General features: G+C 37.5%; 1 protein-coding gene across 6 annotated transcripts in view; it reads left to right on the top strand.

Annotated features, from left to right (window-relative positions):
• Positions 1-19,417, top strand: part of LOC125236967 (nephrin-like) — an 835,833-nt gene that overhangs the window by 758,694 nt on the left and 57,722 nt on the right. For all 6 annotated transcript variants that reach the window (XM_048143884.1, XM_048143886.1, XM_048143883.1 and 3 more), the window contains exon 7: positions 12,451-12,608. In XM_048143884.1, coding sequence (XP_047999841.1) covers positions 12,451-12,608 — 158 coding nt within the window. The remainder of the gene's footprint in view (positions 1-12,450; positions 12,609-19,417) is intronic.

Genomic DNA, 19,417 nt, shown 5'->3' with positions numbered 1-19,417 from the left:
AAGTTGAAATGTAATTTGACTTGTGTTAATTAGAATTGAGTACCTACTTTAAATTTTTGTTCTGCTTAATCAGTCAAGTTTATCAACTTGAAAGTTTTACGCACTAGTTAGGAAACTTCTTCCCACAGGTCTGTAATTCTACCTACTTACAGTCTGACGAAAATGAGTAGGAAATAAAATTTTGTATTTAAGAGTCGTCCGATATCGTGGCGTCCGAATCAACTCAGTTTTTGTAAGAAAACAGGACACAACGTGTTGTTTTATTTTTTATTCTTTTTCGTGAACGTCTTTCACGGAATAACCCCAATGTACCGCACTTCCGTAATCAATGTGCTCTTAGGTGAGATTGGAGAGATTGAACCAATCTTGGCAACATCACGTTATCCTACGAATCTCAAGATATAGGCAGAGCTAGTATTACTGGGGACGCTATTGCTATGTCTTGTATGGGAACCCTGCATTTTATGATTAAGCACTGAGACTTGGCACAGTTGTTCATTGGGTGGCCCTGAGTAGATAAAGATCGGGAGGCATCGAGAGCCCCCCTTAATTTAGGAGGGAGGAGGGGGGAAGGCTGGCGCCTCCGCGCTTCCATTGAAACCATATTTCTCAAAAACTATACAAAATAGGGCATGCGACATATCATTTTCGGATAAATGAAGGACGAGGAATTCATTTTTGGAACAAAAAAAATGTATTTTAGAACAAAAATACAAAATAAAATGGGAAAATCTGAAAATTAGATTTTTTTTTATACATATTATTGCACATTTTATGAAAACTGTAATGGTTTTTTCTAAATAAAAAATATTATTTAATAGCTACATTTATCTAGTTTTAGAAAATGTATAATTTGTTATAGAAATATATTATACAACGAGTGATAAAAAATAATTTACATCGCCCGATAGGGTGATACGAATGCTCACTTCAATAAGTTTTGTCAATGATTTCGGGTATAATCACTATTTTTAACACACGAAAGCCGTAATCATTGTATTTTATGCCTATTTTAGTGATTAATGTAGTACTTAAAATAAAAAAATACAAAAATTAAAAAAAAAATTAAATGTGATAACTTTTTTATAACATTATCCTATTTTGTTCTTTCTATACAATATATACCTAAAAGCAATAAATATGAATGAAAAGCCACATTTATGTAGTTTATAAAAATATAGTTTGTTATATAAATACATTACGAAACGCGAGATAAAAAATAATGAAAGTGACGTGGCAGGGCGATCTTGATGTACGGGTCAGCTTGTATGATTCGATGAGGTGAGGTAAAGGTACTCAAAGCTCTCAAAAAGTGTAGTTATTTAGAGTACTTCAAATTAAACAACATACTCCTATATAGTCTGAATTTAACTATTTATATTACATGAAATGAGCGATTGATATGATAGGTCAGATATATACATCTGATCCTAATACATCTTGTGAAATAGTAGTTATCTATATGATTTGCATAATTTATGGATAATTCTTACTTGACATATTTATTATTCCAGGGGGCCGATTTTTGAGTCTCACGGCGTTCGAATTCAGAAAATTGTCACTGAAAATAGGCAATTCACCGTTTTCAACCGGTATTTTAGTGACAGTGAGACTCAAAAATCGGCCCCCCAGATCTGCGTCCTGTACTTTGGTTAACGAGTGCCGAAAATAGTTATTAACCAAAAAAGACCGCCAAATTAACAGCATTTCACCGACAAAAGCTGCCTTGCACCATTTTTGTAAGGGTTATAGGTATCTGGTATATCAAGGTGTCCATGTATGGGGTCAACTAAGTAAACCCAATTCAAAATTTGCCATTATTTGCTACTTGTGGCTGGACGAAAGTCTGTAACAATTGGGATTTGGGAGCCTACTTGCCCGCAACGTTGCCTGTTGCTGCAGAAACATGCCTCGAAATTGTCGGATGCAGGTGTAAAAAACAGTGCCGCGTAAGGTGCAATCGTAAAAAAAGACTTTTTAAATTAAATGTGCGGAGCTGATGTGCTTATGCAGTGGATGTTGTGATATATACATAATTAAATTCAGACTATTCATGTTGTTTTATTGAATAACTCAAAATAGCTACACTTTTTGAGAGCCTTGAGTACTAGTCCCGATACACATGTTTTCGTCTAGTCAGACCATTTTTTGAGGTTCTCCTTTGTACAAAAGCAATGTCTTAGTTCAAAAATCATTAATGTTTAATGGTAATACGAATCTAGTTTATTTTTTATGGCACTATTGCGCAATAACTAACTATCATTGATACTGAAAGGAAGAATATGACGATTTTTATTTTATCTTTTATGGATGGGTAAAACTGATTTAAGGGGGCCCAAAGGAAGTAACTAAATTCTGCTAGTAAACTAAAAAATCTTCAAGCCTATGCATGCAGAACTGCTTTAGGAGAGGAGAACGTGATTAAGACATTTTTTTTGCAATATAAGTCACATGCAATTTTATTTTACAATCAAAATAAACTATATTATAGGACTTTTACAATTTTCTGTACTGGGTCGTGATATACCTACATGTGTAAACGTTATTAGAATAAGTATATTTCTGTATTACTAGACGAACTCCACTGCATAGCGGGTAGTACCTTTACCTCACCTCATCGAATAATGCAAGCTGACCCGTACATTAAAATTTTCATTTTCATTATTTTTTATCTCGCGTTTCGTAATATATTTATATAACAAAATATATATTTTTATAAACTGCATAAATGTGGCTTTTTATTGATATTTATTGCTTTTAGATATATATTGTGTAGAAAGAACAAAATAGGATAAAGTTAAAAAAAATTATCACATTTTTAATATTTTTTTAAAAATTTTTTATTCTTTTTATTTTAAGTACATTAATCACTAAAATAGCCATAAACTACAATGATTACGGCTTTCGTGTGTTAAAAATAGTGATTATACCTGAAATCATTGACAAAACTTATTGAAATGAGCATTCAAATCACCCTATCGGGCGATGTAAATTATTTTTTATCACTCGTCCTATAATATATTTCTATAACAAATTATACATTTTCTAAAACTAGATAAATATAGCTATTAAATAATATTTTTTATTTAGAAAAAACCATTACAGTTTTCATAAAATGTGCAATAATATGTATAAAAAAAAATCTCGTTTTCAGATTTTCCCATTTTATTTTGTATTTTTGTTCTAAAATACATTTTTTTTGTTCCAAGAATGAATTCCTCGTCCTTCATTTATCCGAAAATGATATATCACATGCCCTATTTTGTATAGTTTTAGAGAAATATGGTTTCAAAGGAAGCGCGGCGGCGCCAGCCTTCCCCCCCTCTTCCCTCCTAAATTAAGGGGGGCTCTCAATGCCTCCCGATCTTTATCTACTCAGGGCCACCCAAGGAACAACCTGTGCCAAGTCTCAGTGCTTAATCATAAAATGCAGGGTGTTGTGCAATAGCGTCCCCAGTATATAAACTATCAGAGAGAGAGAGAAATAACCTTAAAACCTACTTACACAAATAACAAAATAAAATTGCAAATATTCGACAAAGGAAAAATGAAAAAAAAAACACACACACACACACACACACACACACACACACGAACCTGCGACCTTCAAGCCAGGTCTGATCAACTAGTACCTACTCCAAATCTTGTGATTTGTTGTCGAAGCGGACCACAGGTTTGAACGCAATGATATGTAGTTTCCTAGTTCAGTATGCATATTAGCGTTTCTTAGAGTGATTCAATAAGAAGTACTTATAATAAATTCTTTTTTTTTTGTCATGAACAGAACCCAATAAAATTGAATCAAAAGAACATATTTCACGACAAAAGAAAACTAGTCAAAGGGTATTTCCTTTTCAACCCCAAAATGTGACTACAAAAAGTTTTCAAATTAAGGTTTACAAAATCACATCATAACCCTTTCACACCCAATAGCGGCCCCTAACCCTTCCAATGCGGAATAAGGAATAAACAGAGAAATATATCGATGGTTATAGGTAACGGTGCAATTATCACGTTTGGGGTTATGGGATAAGGTGTAAGAGTGAGCGGGAGAACAGATATTTGACGATTATTGACGAAAAAAAAAGTAAGTAACTAAAGTCCATAAGCTGGCTAAAAATCCTTGTTGATTACGTTGTTAGAATACAAAAGGCAGATTATAAAACAAGATGAAAGTGGAAACACTACAGGGCTTGACTGGATTTTGAACTCACGGCCACAGCATCATGAGCCCAGCGTTCTACCATCTGAGCCACCAACATTGCATCCATATTGTAAGACCTTACTAATGTTTAAATAACTACCGAATGCTATGTAACCATGACGAAAATACATAAGCAATGAATAGAATAGAAGATATTTCTATTAACTATTGTTGCACTTTCAGTGGGCGTTCCTAACAAAAAACATGGTCTTGGTTAGGTTTCTAACGCCGTGGCTTGCGTGGGCGACGGTCGCGCGATGGTCGCGCGACGGCAATGCGACGCATACGAAATCAAACCTTATCGATATGGAAGTATAAGACGTGACGGCGACGGTCGCGCGACCGTCGCCCACGCAAGACACGGCGTAAGCCCTCTAGGCTACTGATATTGACACGTACGAGTTTTTACTAAACATTTCTCCTGTAAGAGAAATAAACTCCGTTCCTTTGCTCTTACACTTTTAAATATGACTAAATACAAAAACAATCAGGAAAAAGGAATCATGTACCAAAACTGCTGACTCCAAAAAAATCCTTAAACCGCTCCCAATTTGTAAACATTACCTATAAATAATGGAATGGGCGTGGCAATTACAACGCGCTGATTGGCTGGCCGAGTCGGCCGGCTATCGCGTTAGTGACCCCACTAATTGTTTTCCTGTTATGATTTATATGGTGACGGGGTTTTGATGATATTGGTAATTTTTGGGATTGAGTCGTTATTAGTAAATTGGGATCGGGATTGTGTATTAGAGGATATTATTTATGTTAGAAAGGTGAGAAATATTTGTTGTTTCAGGCCTTTGATTTGATAAAACCTAGGTTTTATCACAGCGGTCGGTAAATGTTGTATTGGGCAGAAGTTCTATGAAAAACTTATGCCACTTATAGCGCTTATAATGAAGCGCGTTTCGGGCTTTTACAATAACACACAGTTTACATTAAAAATTCGTTTCTGGTTTGCTCACGGTCAACCTAACACGCTCCTTCTCGCTTCACTCGTCGTCGCAACTAACTGGGCAAGGTCACATGTGATTTCTATACTATAACCCCCTTATTCATAAACGTTCCCTAAAGTTATCAAGCCGATAAAGTTCGTTTGTCCCTTTCTGACGTATTGGTGTGATAGAAAGGGACAAACGAATGATAACTTTAGTTAACGTTTATGAATAGGGGGGTAAATCTTTATTAAATATGAAGTTATAAGCAAGGCTATTTATAATACGAAAAAAAAGTAAAATACAAAACCACTTACAAAACAATAAAAAAAAACATAAACATATTAATAAAAAACCCAACCTAGGGTGCCGCCAGCAGCCGCAAGGGTTAGTTACAATTGGACCCCCAGTCGAGATTTGCCCCGCTGTACCTTACATGTATTACTATGTAGGTACACACATGTGTTACTATGTATTACTATATATGTCTTGACGACCGGTCTGGCTCAGTCGGTAGTGACCCTGCCTGCTGAGCCGCGGTCCTGGGTTCGAATCCCGGTAAGGGCATTTATTTGTGTGATGAGCACAGATATTTGTTCCTGAGTCATGGATGTTTTCTATGTATATAAGTATGTATTTATCTATTTAAGTATGTATATCGTCGCTTAGCACCCATAGTACAAGCTTTGCTTAGTTTGGGGCTAAGTTGATCTGTGTAAGGTGTCCCCAATATTTATTTATTATTATTATTTATGTACTTTAATTTATACTCTTTTACTGTAACATATTTACCAAAACCTAAAACAGCGTAGGTATACGTCACCGTCATAAAGCTAGTAGACAATGTCGTTTACTCGTCGACGCCAAAAGGCTTTCTATTTCGCGCCCATACATATTTATTGGGACTGTCAACGCCCACGATTGGCTTTTTCAAAACTTAGGATAAGGCATTTTCACCAGTTACTTACAACAACGTCTGGTTCAATTGTTTAGTATACATACACCCTGATTTTATTGAATTCCGTTAACTTTAAAGGAAGGTTCTCTAGATCAAATACAAATAATTTCTCTAAGAAACTAGCGTCTTAACTCTCACGATTGTTGAGTTATTAAAAAAAATAAAGATAATTACTGAACAGGCGTGTGATCCTAATGTTATTTGTTTTGACATGTGCCGTCAATCACTTGACACTAAGTTGAATGTTATTCTTAAGGGTCTCTCACACTAATAAATTCATTTATTATGTATGAAAATAATGATTTTTTTTCGAATTTAATTAAAAGTGTTATATAGGGTGGTTCCTGATAATGAACCTAGCTACTAATCTTTAGATAATATATTAAAATAAACCGTGACTTGGCATGAACACCAATATGGGCCATTTCTTTCAAAGTTGTCACTCACTTTTTTTTGGATTCGGAATTTTTTATGTGGTTTCCACAGAATCGCGAGCTCTTTTAATTCTAATAGAGAAAAAAGTCTCCCAAGGTTTTTTTCCCATTACGTTACCATTTTTTCACACATTTCGTATGGCGGTAACGGAATGTAAGGTTGGAAAAAATGTATGGTAATCTTGGGACATTTTTTTTCTCCTATCAGGATCGACAGGATCGAAAGAGCTTGCGATTCTGAGGATTAAGCGCATAAAATATACCCATGTTACGAAAAAAGTGGGGTGGACATCTTTGAAAAAAATATTAGTACCCACACTCACATTTGAACTTCACATAAATCTAAAAATTCAACCTCAAAAAACATATTCGCTCTTCAGGCCCTATCAAAATACGGTACTCCGTTTTTAAATTCAGCAGACACCCTGTTTAAGTGGCCATTGGACCCACATATTGAAAAAACCAGCAAAGTCTCCGAAAAAGTAATAGTCTATTCCGTTGAACCAAAGACAATATAGACAGCTAAAGTTTAGGAAAAGAACTCTGAAACATCAAGATAAATCTTAGAACAAATTAAATTATTCTCATTTGAAAATATTTTAATTTGTATTTTTAAGTAGTAACACTACTATTATACTATAAACTTATTTAATGTTTATAGTATAATAGTAGTGTTACTACTTAAAAATACAAATTAAAATATTTTCAAATGAGAATAATTTAATTTGTTCTAAGATTTACACGGCAGCGCCATCTCTCTTCGCTAGCTCGTAATCACATGTGTTGATTCAGTTAGGAGGTCGAACTAGTTTCGGTTCTACCTCAGAGATGGCGGGGGGGCGCCAAGCCTTCGGTAATTGTGTCATATACTTGGAAATTTCGACCCTTGCTTTCGTGATCCGATGGCCGAGTGGTTTTACAGGCATCCGTCCGGTTAACGGAGTACGCTGGTTCGATTCCAGCTCGGAACACTTGGAGGCTTTGGTCACTTTTTCTTTGTATATGACATTTATTTAATATCAAGATAAATGTACGGTCAACTAGATGGCGCTACAACTTTGGTTGGTTCTCGGCTAGATGGCGTTAATTTTAACACATATCAAGTTAAACATGGAATATTAAAAAAATAATTATAAACTTTAAAATGGAAGCGCTGGTGGCAGTAGTGGCCTAGCGGTAAGAGCGTGCGACTTTCGATCCGGAGGTCGCAGGCTCGAACCCCGGCTAGTACCAATAAGTTTTCGGAACATGTGCGAAATGTCATTTGATATTTTGTCTGTCGATTTTAGGTGAAGAAAAACATCATGGGGAAACCGGACTAATTCCAATAAGGCCTAGTTACCCTTCGGGTTGAAAGATCAGATGGCAGTCGCTTTCGTAGAACTAGTTCCTACGCCAAATCTTGGGATTAGTTGTCAAAGCGATGAATGATGCCGATGATGATGACAAGGAGGATGATGATGATTGTGAAGTGGCCTAACGGAGCCAACGTAGTCCCATGGACCAAGGCTCCAAAATAAATACAGCTTTAAAAAAAAATACTTTGACAGTATTTCTCTATCTACTCGGTCCTCTTTGGTTGAACTTTATGACAAACTACACAAAGAAAGCGTCTAGCTTTCCATTTATGTTATCTCTTAGTTTTATTTTATAGCTTAAAGATACTGTTTAAATGAATGTGAGAAGATTGAATTTGATAAAGAAAGGGGTTTTTTTCTGACGTTTCTAAATTAAATTGTCTTTTTATTTTGTTCCTTTATTTTTCAAGTCGTCCTTTTTAAAATAGCAATGCATTATTTTATTTTTATTTATTTAATTCACATTCGTCTTTTATTACTAATGACACTGATGAATTAGCCAAAAATGCAATTTTTACACTCCGTCGCTAACACAACACTAATTCTTTAGAGCATTAGATAGAGTGACATCAAACGTCTTTTGACGACCGGTCTGTCTCAGCCAGTAGTACCCTGCCTGCTAAGCTGCGGTCCTGGGTTCGAATCCCTGTAAGGGCATTTATTTGTGTGATGAACCAGATATTTGTTCCGAAGTCATGGATGTTTTCTATGTATATAAGTATATATTCACAGATGTCATATATACCATAGATCAAGCAAACGTATCTACTTAGCGTGTCAAATGAACTCAGTGAAATCCACTGAGTTGTCCATCTTTAATCGCAGCTTGCAGCTTTCGGGCGTCAATTTTTGTAAGTTGAAGTCAATCAAAACATAAAAAATGCCTCGTTACGTGATATTCAATTGCAACAACACAAAAATTATGAACAATCAAGAGCCTGAGACATATTTAAAATTACAGGCAAGAAACAACTTCAGTACAAAATTTGACACGCTCGGCCCCTATACAAATAGATGAACTTGTTTCTTCTATATAAATAAAGTTCTGTGTATATATTTATCTATTTAAGTATGTATATCGTCGCTTAGCGCCCATAGTACAAGCTTTGCTTTGGGGCTAAGTTGATCTGTGTAAGATATCCCCAATATATATATATTTTTGTTTCATAAGTGTCTTTTTTGTTATCTAGTCACCCTAATCTGCACTGTATCGATATCGCAGTACGTAGTTCTTGTTATTTGGACATAATTCAACAATCTATTGGCCCTCATAATTTCAGTTAAACACTTCAATAGCCAGTTGGCATTTTAAATATAGCGACATCTAACGATCATTTCCGCAACTAATTTACAATTATATCGCAACTGTTCTCTAGATATAAAATCTTCTCATATATAAAATTGACACAAAAACACTTCCACACGCACTTATTGTATTTCCCGGCTAGATTATTGTCCTATCCCGTCCGGGATATCCCGTTCTATCGCCCGGGATCCCGGGGGACCGAAAAAATGCTAGATCAGTAACTATTTTATGTCTTTGGGCTGCGATATGTGTGTAGTGCTGCGTTTAGACTTGAGACAGTAGTGGGCAATAGTCACATGACTTGGTGCGTACATTTATAATATGATGTCATTTTTTTTTAAGTTTTTACTAAAACAACAGAACACCCTATAATTTACAATATTTGGTATAACAACACATCTCAGTATCAAAATATATATTAACGAACTAAAAAGCAAAAATAATATGACGATTAGATTTCCTACCTAAATCTAAATATCTAAACATCCAAATTCTAAAATAATCAATTATTTTTGTAGTTTCTGGGTTATACACGTACGATTAAAAAAATGGAAAATCGCTTCACAATCCTTGGAGATATCGAGTAACATACATACAAAAAAAAAATCAGTCGAATTGAGAACCTCCTTTTTTGAAGTCGGTTAAAAAATAAGTCTCAACTCAATCACTTCATATTTCAAAGGTAAAGTTGTGTAAGCAGACTGAGCTTAAGAAGTGTAGGAAGCCAGACTTACGCCACTTAAGAAATTAAAAAAAAATGCTTTAAGAAACTCCAGACAAAAAACCGGCCAAGAGCGTGTCGGGCCACGCTCAGTGTAGGGTTCCGTAGTTTTCCGTATTTTTCTCAAAAACTACTAAACCTATCAAGTTCAAAACAATTTTCCTAGAAAGTCTTTATAAAGTTCTACTTTTGTGATTTTTTTCATATTTTTTAAACATATGGTTCAAAAGTTAGAGGGGGGGGGACGCACTTTTTTTTCCTTTAGGAGCGATTATTTCCGAAAATATTAATATTATCAAAAAACAATCTTACCCAATAATCCCTTATTCATTTTTAAATACCTATCCAACAATATATCACACGTTGGGGTTGGAATGAAAAAAATATCAGCCCCCACTTTACGTGTAGGGGGGTACCCTAATAAAACATTTTTTTCCATTTTTTATTTTTGCACTTTGTTGGCGTGATTGATATACATATTGGTACCAAATTTCAGCTTTCTAGTGCTAACGGTTACTGAGATTATCCGCGGACGGACGGACGGACGGACGGACGGACGGACGGACGGACGGACAGACAGACATGGCGAAACTATAAGGGTTCCTAGTTGACTACGGAACCCTAAAAACAAACCTTCAGTTTTGTACCTCAATCTTCAGCATCCTGAAAGGTTGAAAAAGATAAATATAATAAATAAATAAGTAATATAGGATTATTTTACATAGATTGATTAAGGTTAACTAAATAGTTTCATTTAATCGTTCCACTATTCCATTTGAGGTCAGATAGAGTTACGCAACTTTAACATTTTTTCAAATTAACAACAAAAACCAATGTTTACAGATAAATTGGTAAATAACCTTTACCTACCTCATAGTGTTGTACTTCTGACGCTGAGTAAGTTTTTTTTGTTTGTTTTTGTAGCGTGCTTAGGTCTCATAAGCAAGGACCCCGCAAAGGATACGGGCAAGGTTTCTTGACATGAGATGGTGGCAAGAGAGAGAGAGAATGCACGGGAACATATGGGGTGGTGATATTCTTTTCTGATGCCGGAACACGAAACCGCTGACAAAAGAAAAGTTGCCAGAGAAGTCACCGATTGTGCGATGTGTTAGAGTCAGGAACGCGCTTGTAACACCCATGGTGTTGCAAGGCGACCGTAGGCTAGGATAACTGCTTACCATTAGTCGACCCGTATCCTTGTAAAACGACGTAGTATACGACGTAGTATGTATAACGGGGAGTGCTCCGAGGAATTGTTCGGATTAATCCCTAACGCTTCTTTCCGCCATCGCCCTACGCGACAACATTTCCATCTCCATCATTTAGATGACTGACAGTCCTTAACTGTGCGTTTCTCCAGAAACTTCCTGCCCCGCTTAGCTAAACTGTGGAATGAATTGACGCCAGCAGTATTTCCGGACCGATACGACCTTCAAACCTTCAAGACAAGAGCGTACACCCATCTTAAATACATCGCACCTCCAACACTTCTGGTGTTTCGGGTGTCTATCGGCTTACTGCCGCCGATAGACATCACTCGCTTACCATCAGGTGACTTGTCTGCTCGTTTGCCTCCTATCCCATATAAAAAAACTCCCACCAAAAGAAAAACAAGTACTTTCCAAAACAGTTTTAGCCACCCGCTCTACTAAACCGTTGGAACGCGGACACATTACGACCCTCCAACTCCGGGTAAGTTCGGATAGGATCGTACTTCGGGGACTGCGAGGTGAACTTTTTACTTCGTATTAGAAGTAGCCGACAGATTTACTACATTATTATAGTTAGTTTCCAATAAAGCTTGGGTCTGTCTATTTCGAGGCGTCACAAAAATAAAGGAGATCAAGCTAGATTTTGTCTGGTACATGAAAGGCATTACAAAAATGAAGTCTATGAAGATAGGTTTTCTGGTTTTTATTTTTATTCGATAAAAGTCAAACGAGCAGGTCGCCGGATGGTAAGCGATCACTGCCGCTCATGGATATCCGAAACAATGGAAGTTAACTCAGTCAATAAACAGAATTAAATGTAGAACAATTTTAATCGGGATAAATCGTGATTACTTTTACGGATTACCAATGTACTTAAAAATATCTAAACTTGCACTTTAAACGACCATTTATTTACATGAACATATAATATATGAATATGATGAATATGAATATAAAAAATATAGATACTAAGGCTAATCATAAAACTTAAAAGCAATTTTATATCTAAAATAGGCCCTTTAGGCAATATACCAAGGATACTGGCGACATTTCCTCGCTGTATCGCAATGCGAGAAAATGTCGCAAAACCTATAACTCGCACTCGCATTTGAGTTACTCGAATTTAATTAATAGCCACGACAGTTCTAAACTAAGATACCTTTAATATAATAAGTACATTTAAATTTTGTAAAAACCTTTTGTATAAAATCTTGAACAGCGCGCCATGCGGGACGATTTCGAAACAAATTGTTTCTGAATATTTACACTACTGCTTAAGATACCTTATCCCTATCTAACCATTTCTTTTCTTTCCAGTGCCCCCCTCAAAAGTGGAGATCACCGGTATTGGAGACCACGTGACGCAGGGGACAACCCTCACCATGACGTGTTTGGTCAAGGGGGCTAATCCACCGGCCACAGTTCAGTGGTACAATGGCACTGCCCTGCTGGACTCCAGACAAGAGGAGATCAAGGTAAGATCTTTTTATTCGTCACCTTGTGACGCCCCGGCAACCTTTAATTAAATCTAGGATGAACGGGCATCTTCTGGACGAGAAAATGGGGTGTCTGTTTTATATCAAGGCTATCTATTCTATGTTTTGCTAGGTCGTTTAAGTGTAGGTATCATGATTTTGATGTAAGTGGTCAAAGGGGACTAACGACTGTTCAGTGATACAATTTAAGTAGGACTATAGTTCTTTATTGGATACATAATTTTAATTAAAAACAATAATACTAATCATAAACTAAACCTTAATCTTGCACGGTATTTAAGTAAGACTTAAAATATTTGGATGCGGAGGCATCTTGTCCCATGATACAGAAGCAATGTCTTCTCGATGCGTCTCTTAAATATCGAAACAGCCTCAAAGAATCAGCTTTGCATACTTATAGCTAAGTAAACTGACAATCTACCCTCCATTTTTCGCTGCAATTACGTCATAGGATGCTTAACTTCTTCTTGAAGTGTAGACCCCTTAACCCATTTAAGTTTCCAAACTTCATACACTACTAAAGCGGACTGGAGTAAAAAAACAATCCCACGAAACTCCATTCGGAGTTAAATGAAGTGATGAATAATAACTGTAATCTCGCGTAGCAACCGAAAGAGGCATTCGAAATTCAAAAATGATTTCAGGATATTTTCAAGCAACTCCTTCCTAAGAAACTAACTAACTAATATGGCTCTGCGATCCAACGAGAATCTTGGCCTCCAAAACGAGAACACGCCGCCTATCCCGATCCTGCGCAGCTTTTTGCCAATCATGGCTTGTAGCTGACACAGATCCGCCATCACACTGTCTTCTCAGCGATATCTGAGCTCAGTGTAAGTTGGTTCATAATAAATGAAATTAAATCTCTCGGATTTTGCGGAGAAAGTACCATAAAATATCTTAGCATACATAATATTACTTTGAGGGTTGTAAGGAACGTCAGCACGCCTCTCGTGTGACGCTTCGGGCCTTCGACCCTACGTGGAGCTTGACACTTGGCTGCACATACATACATAAGCCCGGGCCTATACTCCCAATAGGAGTAGGCACCAACTCAAGCGTGCAAAAGCGGTATCAAATATATATCAAAATGTTAAATTGTAAATTCGAGTAGAATCCCGGGGTTATCTGCCCTAATGTGAGTCTTCACTTAATTTAACTTAAAGACGGTTGCGAATTCGTCTTCATTAAGAGGGAAACTGTTTTAGACGGCTGACATACAAACAATTTGAATAAATTTAATAATAGAAAATGTCTGTTTTCAGTCCTGAACTCACGGATTCTGGATAGTTCAAGTCTCACCTAAAGACAGTCATTTTTCACTTTTAATATTATTTTAAGCATATTGGCATCGGTTGCTGACATTTTTTGCTAATCCAAAGTTAATAAGTTTTTCCCAAAAATTTCATTTTTGTTACAAGCTTTCTTTCAACAGTCATCTATTGCTTTTCGAGACGTTTTTAAAAAACCCTTATGCCGTGGCTTGCGTGGGCGACGGTCGCGCGATGGTCGCGCGACGGCGATGCGACGCATACGAAATCAAACCTTATCGATATGGAAGTATGAGACGCGACGGCGACCGTCGCCCACGCAAGACACGGCGTTACTCGATGGGGATACGACGTTTCATAACAGAAGTGCCTATGATCACCTTCCTGCATCATCATCAGATCAGCTTCATGATACCATAATATTGCATTGTCACGTGATTTACATTATGTGTGCAAAATTTCAGCGCGGAAACCGGGAAGTGAGTCAAATTTAGTTTCTACGTTTTGACCCAAAAAACTAACAAACTAACAAGGCAAATTGAAATAGATATCATACACGAAAGAAAAAACGGCAAGGCCCACTGGTGGCCGAGCCGGGAATCGAACCCGGGTCTTCAGCTTACGCGGCTAACGTCTTTACCACTTTATCAATACTGAGCGTTGAACGTTTAACGCTGTCTGTGAGCGTTAAACGTTTAACGCTGTCGGTGGGAAGTCGCATCATTCGTCAATTTTAACCCCAGACGCAAAAACGACGGGGTGTTATAAGTTTGACGTGTTTGTCTGTTTGTCTGTGTGTGTGTGTCTGCCCATGGCCTCGTAACTCCTGAACGGATGAACCGATTTGGATTTAATTTTTTTTGTCTGAAAGCTGAGTTAGTCGGGAGTGTTCGTAGCCATGTTTCATCAAAATCGGTCCATTATGTCGCGGTCGGGGGTTTTTTCAAAATTTTAATTGTGTGGTTAGGTTATAGAAGTTTCACTTCAATAGAACAAAAAAAGTGACGACTGAATGGTTACCGCAAATTAGCCGGGGCAGAGGTCAGCCAAAGAAGAGATGGCGGGACGACCTCGACGTATTTTGCAGAGACTGGCAAGAGCGGGCATCAAACCGGGAGGGCTGGAGAGAGGAAGGGGAGCCCTTTGTCCAGCAGTGGGACACCATATAGGTTAATTTAAAAAAAACAGCCAAGAGCGTGTCGGGCCACGCTCAGTGTAGGGTTCCGTAGTTTTCCGTATTTTTCTCAAAAACTACTGAACCTATCAAGTTCAAAACAATTTTCCTGGAAAGTCTTTATAAAGTTCTACTTTTGTGATTTTTTTCATAATTTTTAAACATATGGTTCAAAAGTTAGAGGGGGGGGACGCACTTTTTTTTCCTTTAGGAGCGATTATTTCCGAAAATATTAATATTATCAAAAAACAATCTTAGTAAACCCTTATTCATTTTTAAATACCTATCCAACAATATATCACACGATGGGGTTGGAATGAAAAAAAATCAGCCCCCACTTTACATGTAGGGGGGGTACCCTAATAAAATATTTTTTTCCATTTTTTATTTTTGCACTTTGTTGGCGTGATTGATAAATGGTACCAAATTGGTACCAAATTTCAGCTTTCTAGTGCTAATGGTTACTGAGATTATCCGCGGACGGACGGACGGACGGACGGACGGACGGACGGACGGACGGACGGACGGACGGACGGACGGACGGACAGACAGACAGACATGGCGAAACTATAAGGGTTCCTAGTTGACTACGGAACCCTAAAAAAAAGATTAAACCCATTTGATTTGTAAGGCCGCCGGCCGTCGCCTCCACCGAACCTGCAGCACGTAGAATAACGAATTTTCTGACTTCCCCGCGATAATCAAAGTGAAGGTGCTTACGTGCGACCAATATTAACACTGTATTATCTGAAACCACGGAATATTAATATAAAATGGGGTTAAAATGTATATTATTACATTAGCCTGTGTGGTGACGGGTTAAGAATTTCATCACCCCCTTTCTTCCCGTGAGTGTCGTAGAAGGCGACTATCGGATATGGGTTAAATTGTGGCGTAGGCGAGAGGCTGGTAACCTGTCACTACAATGTCACAGTTTCGTTTTCTTTCAACCCCTTATTTGCCAAGAGTGGCACTGAGGCTTTAGTAGTTTCATGTGTTCTGCCTACCCCTTTATGGGATACAGGCGTGATTGTATGTATTACATTACAATAACTTTTTTTTATACCACGTCGTTGGCAAACAGGTATACGGCCCGCCTGATGGAAAGCGGTCACCGTAACCTATAGACGCCTGCAACTCAGGGGTGTCACATGCGCGTTGCCGACCAATTAGAAACTTGTACACTCCTTTTTTGAAGAACCCCATACTGTAGTTCATCGGGAATACCTCGACACTTCAAACGTGAACTTCAAGAGTGATCGCTAGCAACTATCGATTGCGATAATACTTAGATAGCACTGGTAGATGATTTTATTAATTAATACTGAATTTAAAGAGTGTACTCATATGTGGTTCAAGCGAAAACAAGACTTACAAAAATCTTTTTCTGACTTCCCGCGATAATCTAAGCAAAGGTGCTTCTTACGTGCGACCAATGAGGGACTATCCCACGGTATGAGGAGGCACACTTACATTTTATCCCGCTAGGCGGCGCCTGTGCGTGCTAGGCATGTCACTGTCATATGTGAGAGAGAGAAAAAAATATATCATCTTCTCGCTCTCACGTATGGACTAATAGGGTGGCGCCATCAGTTTATTCTGTCATAACCTTTGAGTGTGCCTCCTCATTAATTATATAACCACAAAATTAAAATTTTGAAAAAAACCCCGACCGCGACATAGTGGTCCGATGTTCATGAAACGTGGCTAAGAACACTCCCGACTAACTTTACTCAGCTTTAAAACAAAAAAAACTAAAACTAAATCGGTTCATCCGTTCGGGAGCTACGATGCCACAGACAGACACACAGTCACACACACAGACAGACAGACCAGCCGCACGGTATTGTAAAACATCTAATCATGTAACCAAATGTGCAAACGATTATGATAATATCGTTTATCGTTCGTATGGGCGCGACAGAGATAGACTTTCGGTCGACGTTTAGCCTCAACGATTGTAATTTCAGGCCCCGTAGCCGAATGGCATTTCTCCGACGCCAAACGAAAGCGATACGCCGCTGGCTCTGTCGCGCCAATACGCAAGCGCGATAGAGATAGATATCTACTAGCGCTTCGTTTCGTGAGCGTTTCGTGAGCGATTGTGCCATTCGGCTAGCCACCCAGCTATGCCGGCGGGTGGTATCAGTAGGTAGTCAGCCCTAATAATATAACCTACAAAATTTCCCTAATTTCTTCCCCGAAAACCTTTAATTACTGCAAAGCCGACATCTCTACTACGCAAACATTATCTTCGCCTCGCAGCCGCATTATTCCAGAGAATTCTTGGACAAAAAAAGAATTAATCCACCCATTCCTCACTGTCATCTTGGTTTAAGTTGGAATAATACTGGGGTATAGACTTTTTGTGTAGACTCCGTATTATTTTTCTTCTTTCTATTTAGATTTGTTCCCATCTATACGATGGCAGCACCATCTCTCTCGCTATATCGTAATCCTGCAAAGGATTCGTATAGGAGGTGCAAGCACTAATTGCTCGCCCTTAGAGTTGGTCAAAAGGCGCCTAGCCTTATCAGAGATAACATACACTAGAGACATTTCGTCGGGTACCACGGCGGGCGGGTGGTCTAGTGGTGAAGACGTTAGCCGCGTAAGCTGAAGACCCGGGTTCGATTCCCGGCTCGGCCACCAGTGGGCCTTGTCGTTTTTTCTTTCGTGTATGATATCTATTTAAATTTATAATTTATATATAGTAGTGTAACTACTTAAAAAAAAAAAGAACAAATCAAAAATTATTCAATAAAATAATTTGATTTGTTCCCTAGTTGTATAGATGGCAGCACCATCTCTCTCGCTATATCGTAATCCTGCAAAGGATTCGTATAGGAGGTGCAAGCACTAATTGCTCGCCCTTAGAGTTGGTCAAAAGGCGCCTAGCCTTATCAGAGATAACATACACTAGAGACATTTCGTCGGGTACCACGGCGGGCGGGTGGTCTAGTGGTGAAGACGTTAGCCGCGTAAGCTGAAGACCCGGGTTCGATTCCCGGCTCGGCCACTAGTGGGCCTTGTCGTTTTTTCTTTCGTGTATGATATCTATTTAAATTTATAATTTATATATAGTAGTGTAACTACTTCAAAAAAAACCGGCCAAGAGCGTGTCGGGCCACGCTCAGTGTATTGTTCCGTAGTTTTCCGTATTTTTCTCAAAAACTACTGAACCTATCAAGTTCAAAACAATTTTCCTAGAAAGTTTTTATAAAGATCTACTATTGTGATTTTTTTCATATTTTTTGAACATAGGGTTCAAAAGTTAGAGGGGGGGGACGCACTTTTTTTTCCTTTAGAAGCGATTATTTCCGATAATATTAATATTATCAAAAAACGATCTTAGTAAACCCTTCTTCATTTTTTAATACCTATCCAACAATATATCACACGTTGGGGTTGGAATGAAAAAAAATATCCGCCCCCACTTTACATGTAGGGGGGGTACCCTAATAAAACATTTTTTTCCATTTTTTATTTTTGCACTTTGTTGGCGTGATTGATATACATATTGGTACCAAATTTCAGCTTTCTAGTGCTTACGGTTACTGAGATTATCCGCGGACGGACGGACGGACGGACGGACAGACAGACATGGCGAAACTATAAGGGTTCCTAGTTGACTACGGAACCCTAAAAAGAACAAATCAAAAAATATTCAATAAAATAATTTGATTTGTTCCCTAGTTGTTTGGGATTTGTTGCTAATTTAGAATGCCTTGTAAGATTTGATTTATCCGAAAAAATAGGTACTCTAGTCTTAAATGACGTCACAGGAAAATTACACTTAATTTATAAAAATGTGACATTTTCAAGCAAACGCTACGACATTGTCGCTTACTGTAAGGACGCATTTGTTGTATGGTTGTATTATCTTAACATAGTAAGTTTCTATGGCCTTATGGAAAGCCTTTTGCTAAAGAATGACACAAAAATCAAATCAATGATGACTTCCGTTTCTTTACATTCATACAAATCTCTTATAACATGAAAATAAATCGGGAATTAATATAGAAAGTGTTATTTATAAATAAACATAAAAATATAATAACAAATCATTTCGACATTTCAGAATAAGAAACTCATTTGATTCATAGTCAGATATCATATTGGCAGTAAAATCGCTGTCAGTAGAAATTGTCAACAATGTAACCAAACTATTTTTTTTAATATCAATATTCTAGCACCATTTTATTATTTTAAAGGTTGAGGATCACAATGTGACATGAATTGATTAAACAACACATGCATTTAGCCAGTATCTGATGAGTTAGAATGGGAATTAAAGACATTTTGACTACAATATTTGTTTACATTGTTCACAAATTCTATTA

The sequence above is a fragment of the Leguminivora glycinivorella genome, chromosome 20 (assembly GCF_023078275.1).
Source record: "Leguminivora glycinivorella isolate SPB_JAAS2020 chromosome 20, LegGlyc_1.1, whole genome shotgun sequence".
Classification (NCBI taxonomy): Eukaryota; Metazoa; Arthropoda; class Insecta; order Lepidoptera; family Tortricidae; genus Leguminivora; species Leguminivora glycinivorella.
Note: the sequence above shows the minus strand (reverse complement) of the source record. Positions and strands in the feature narration are given on the sequence as shown.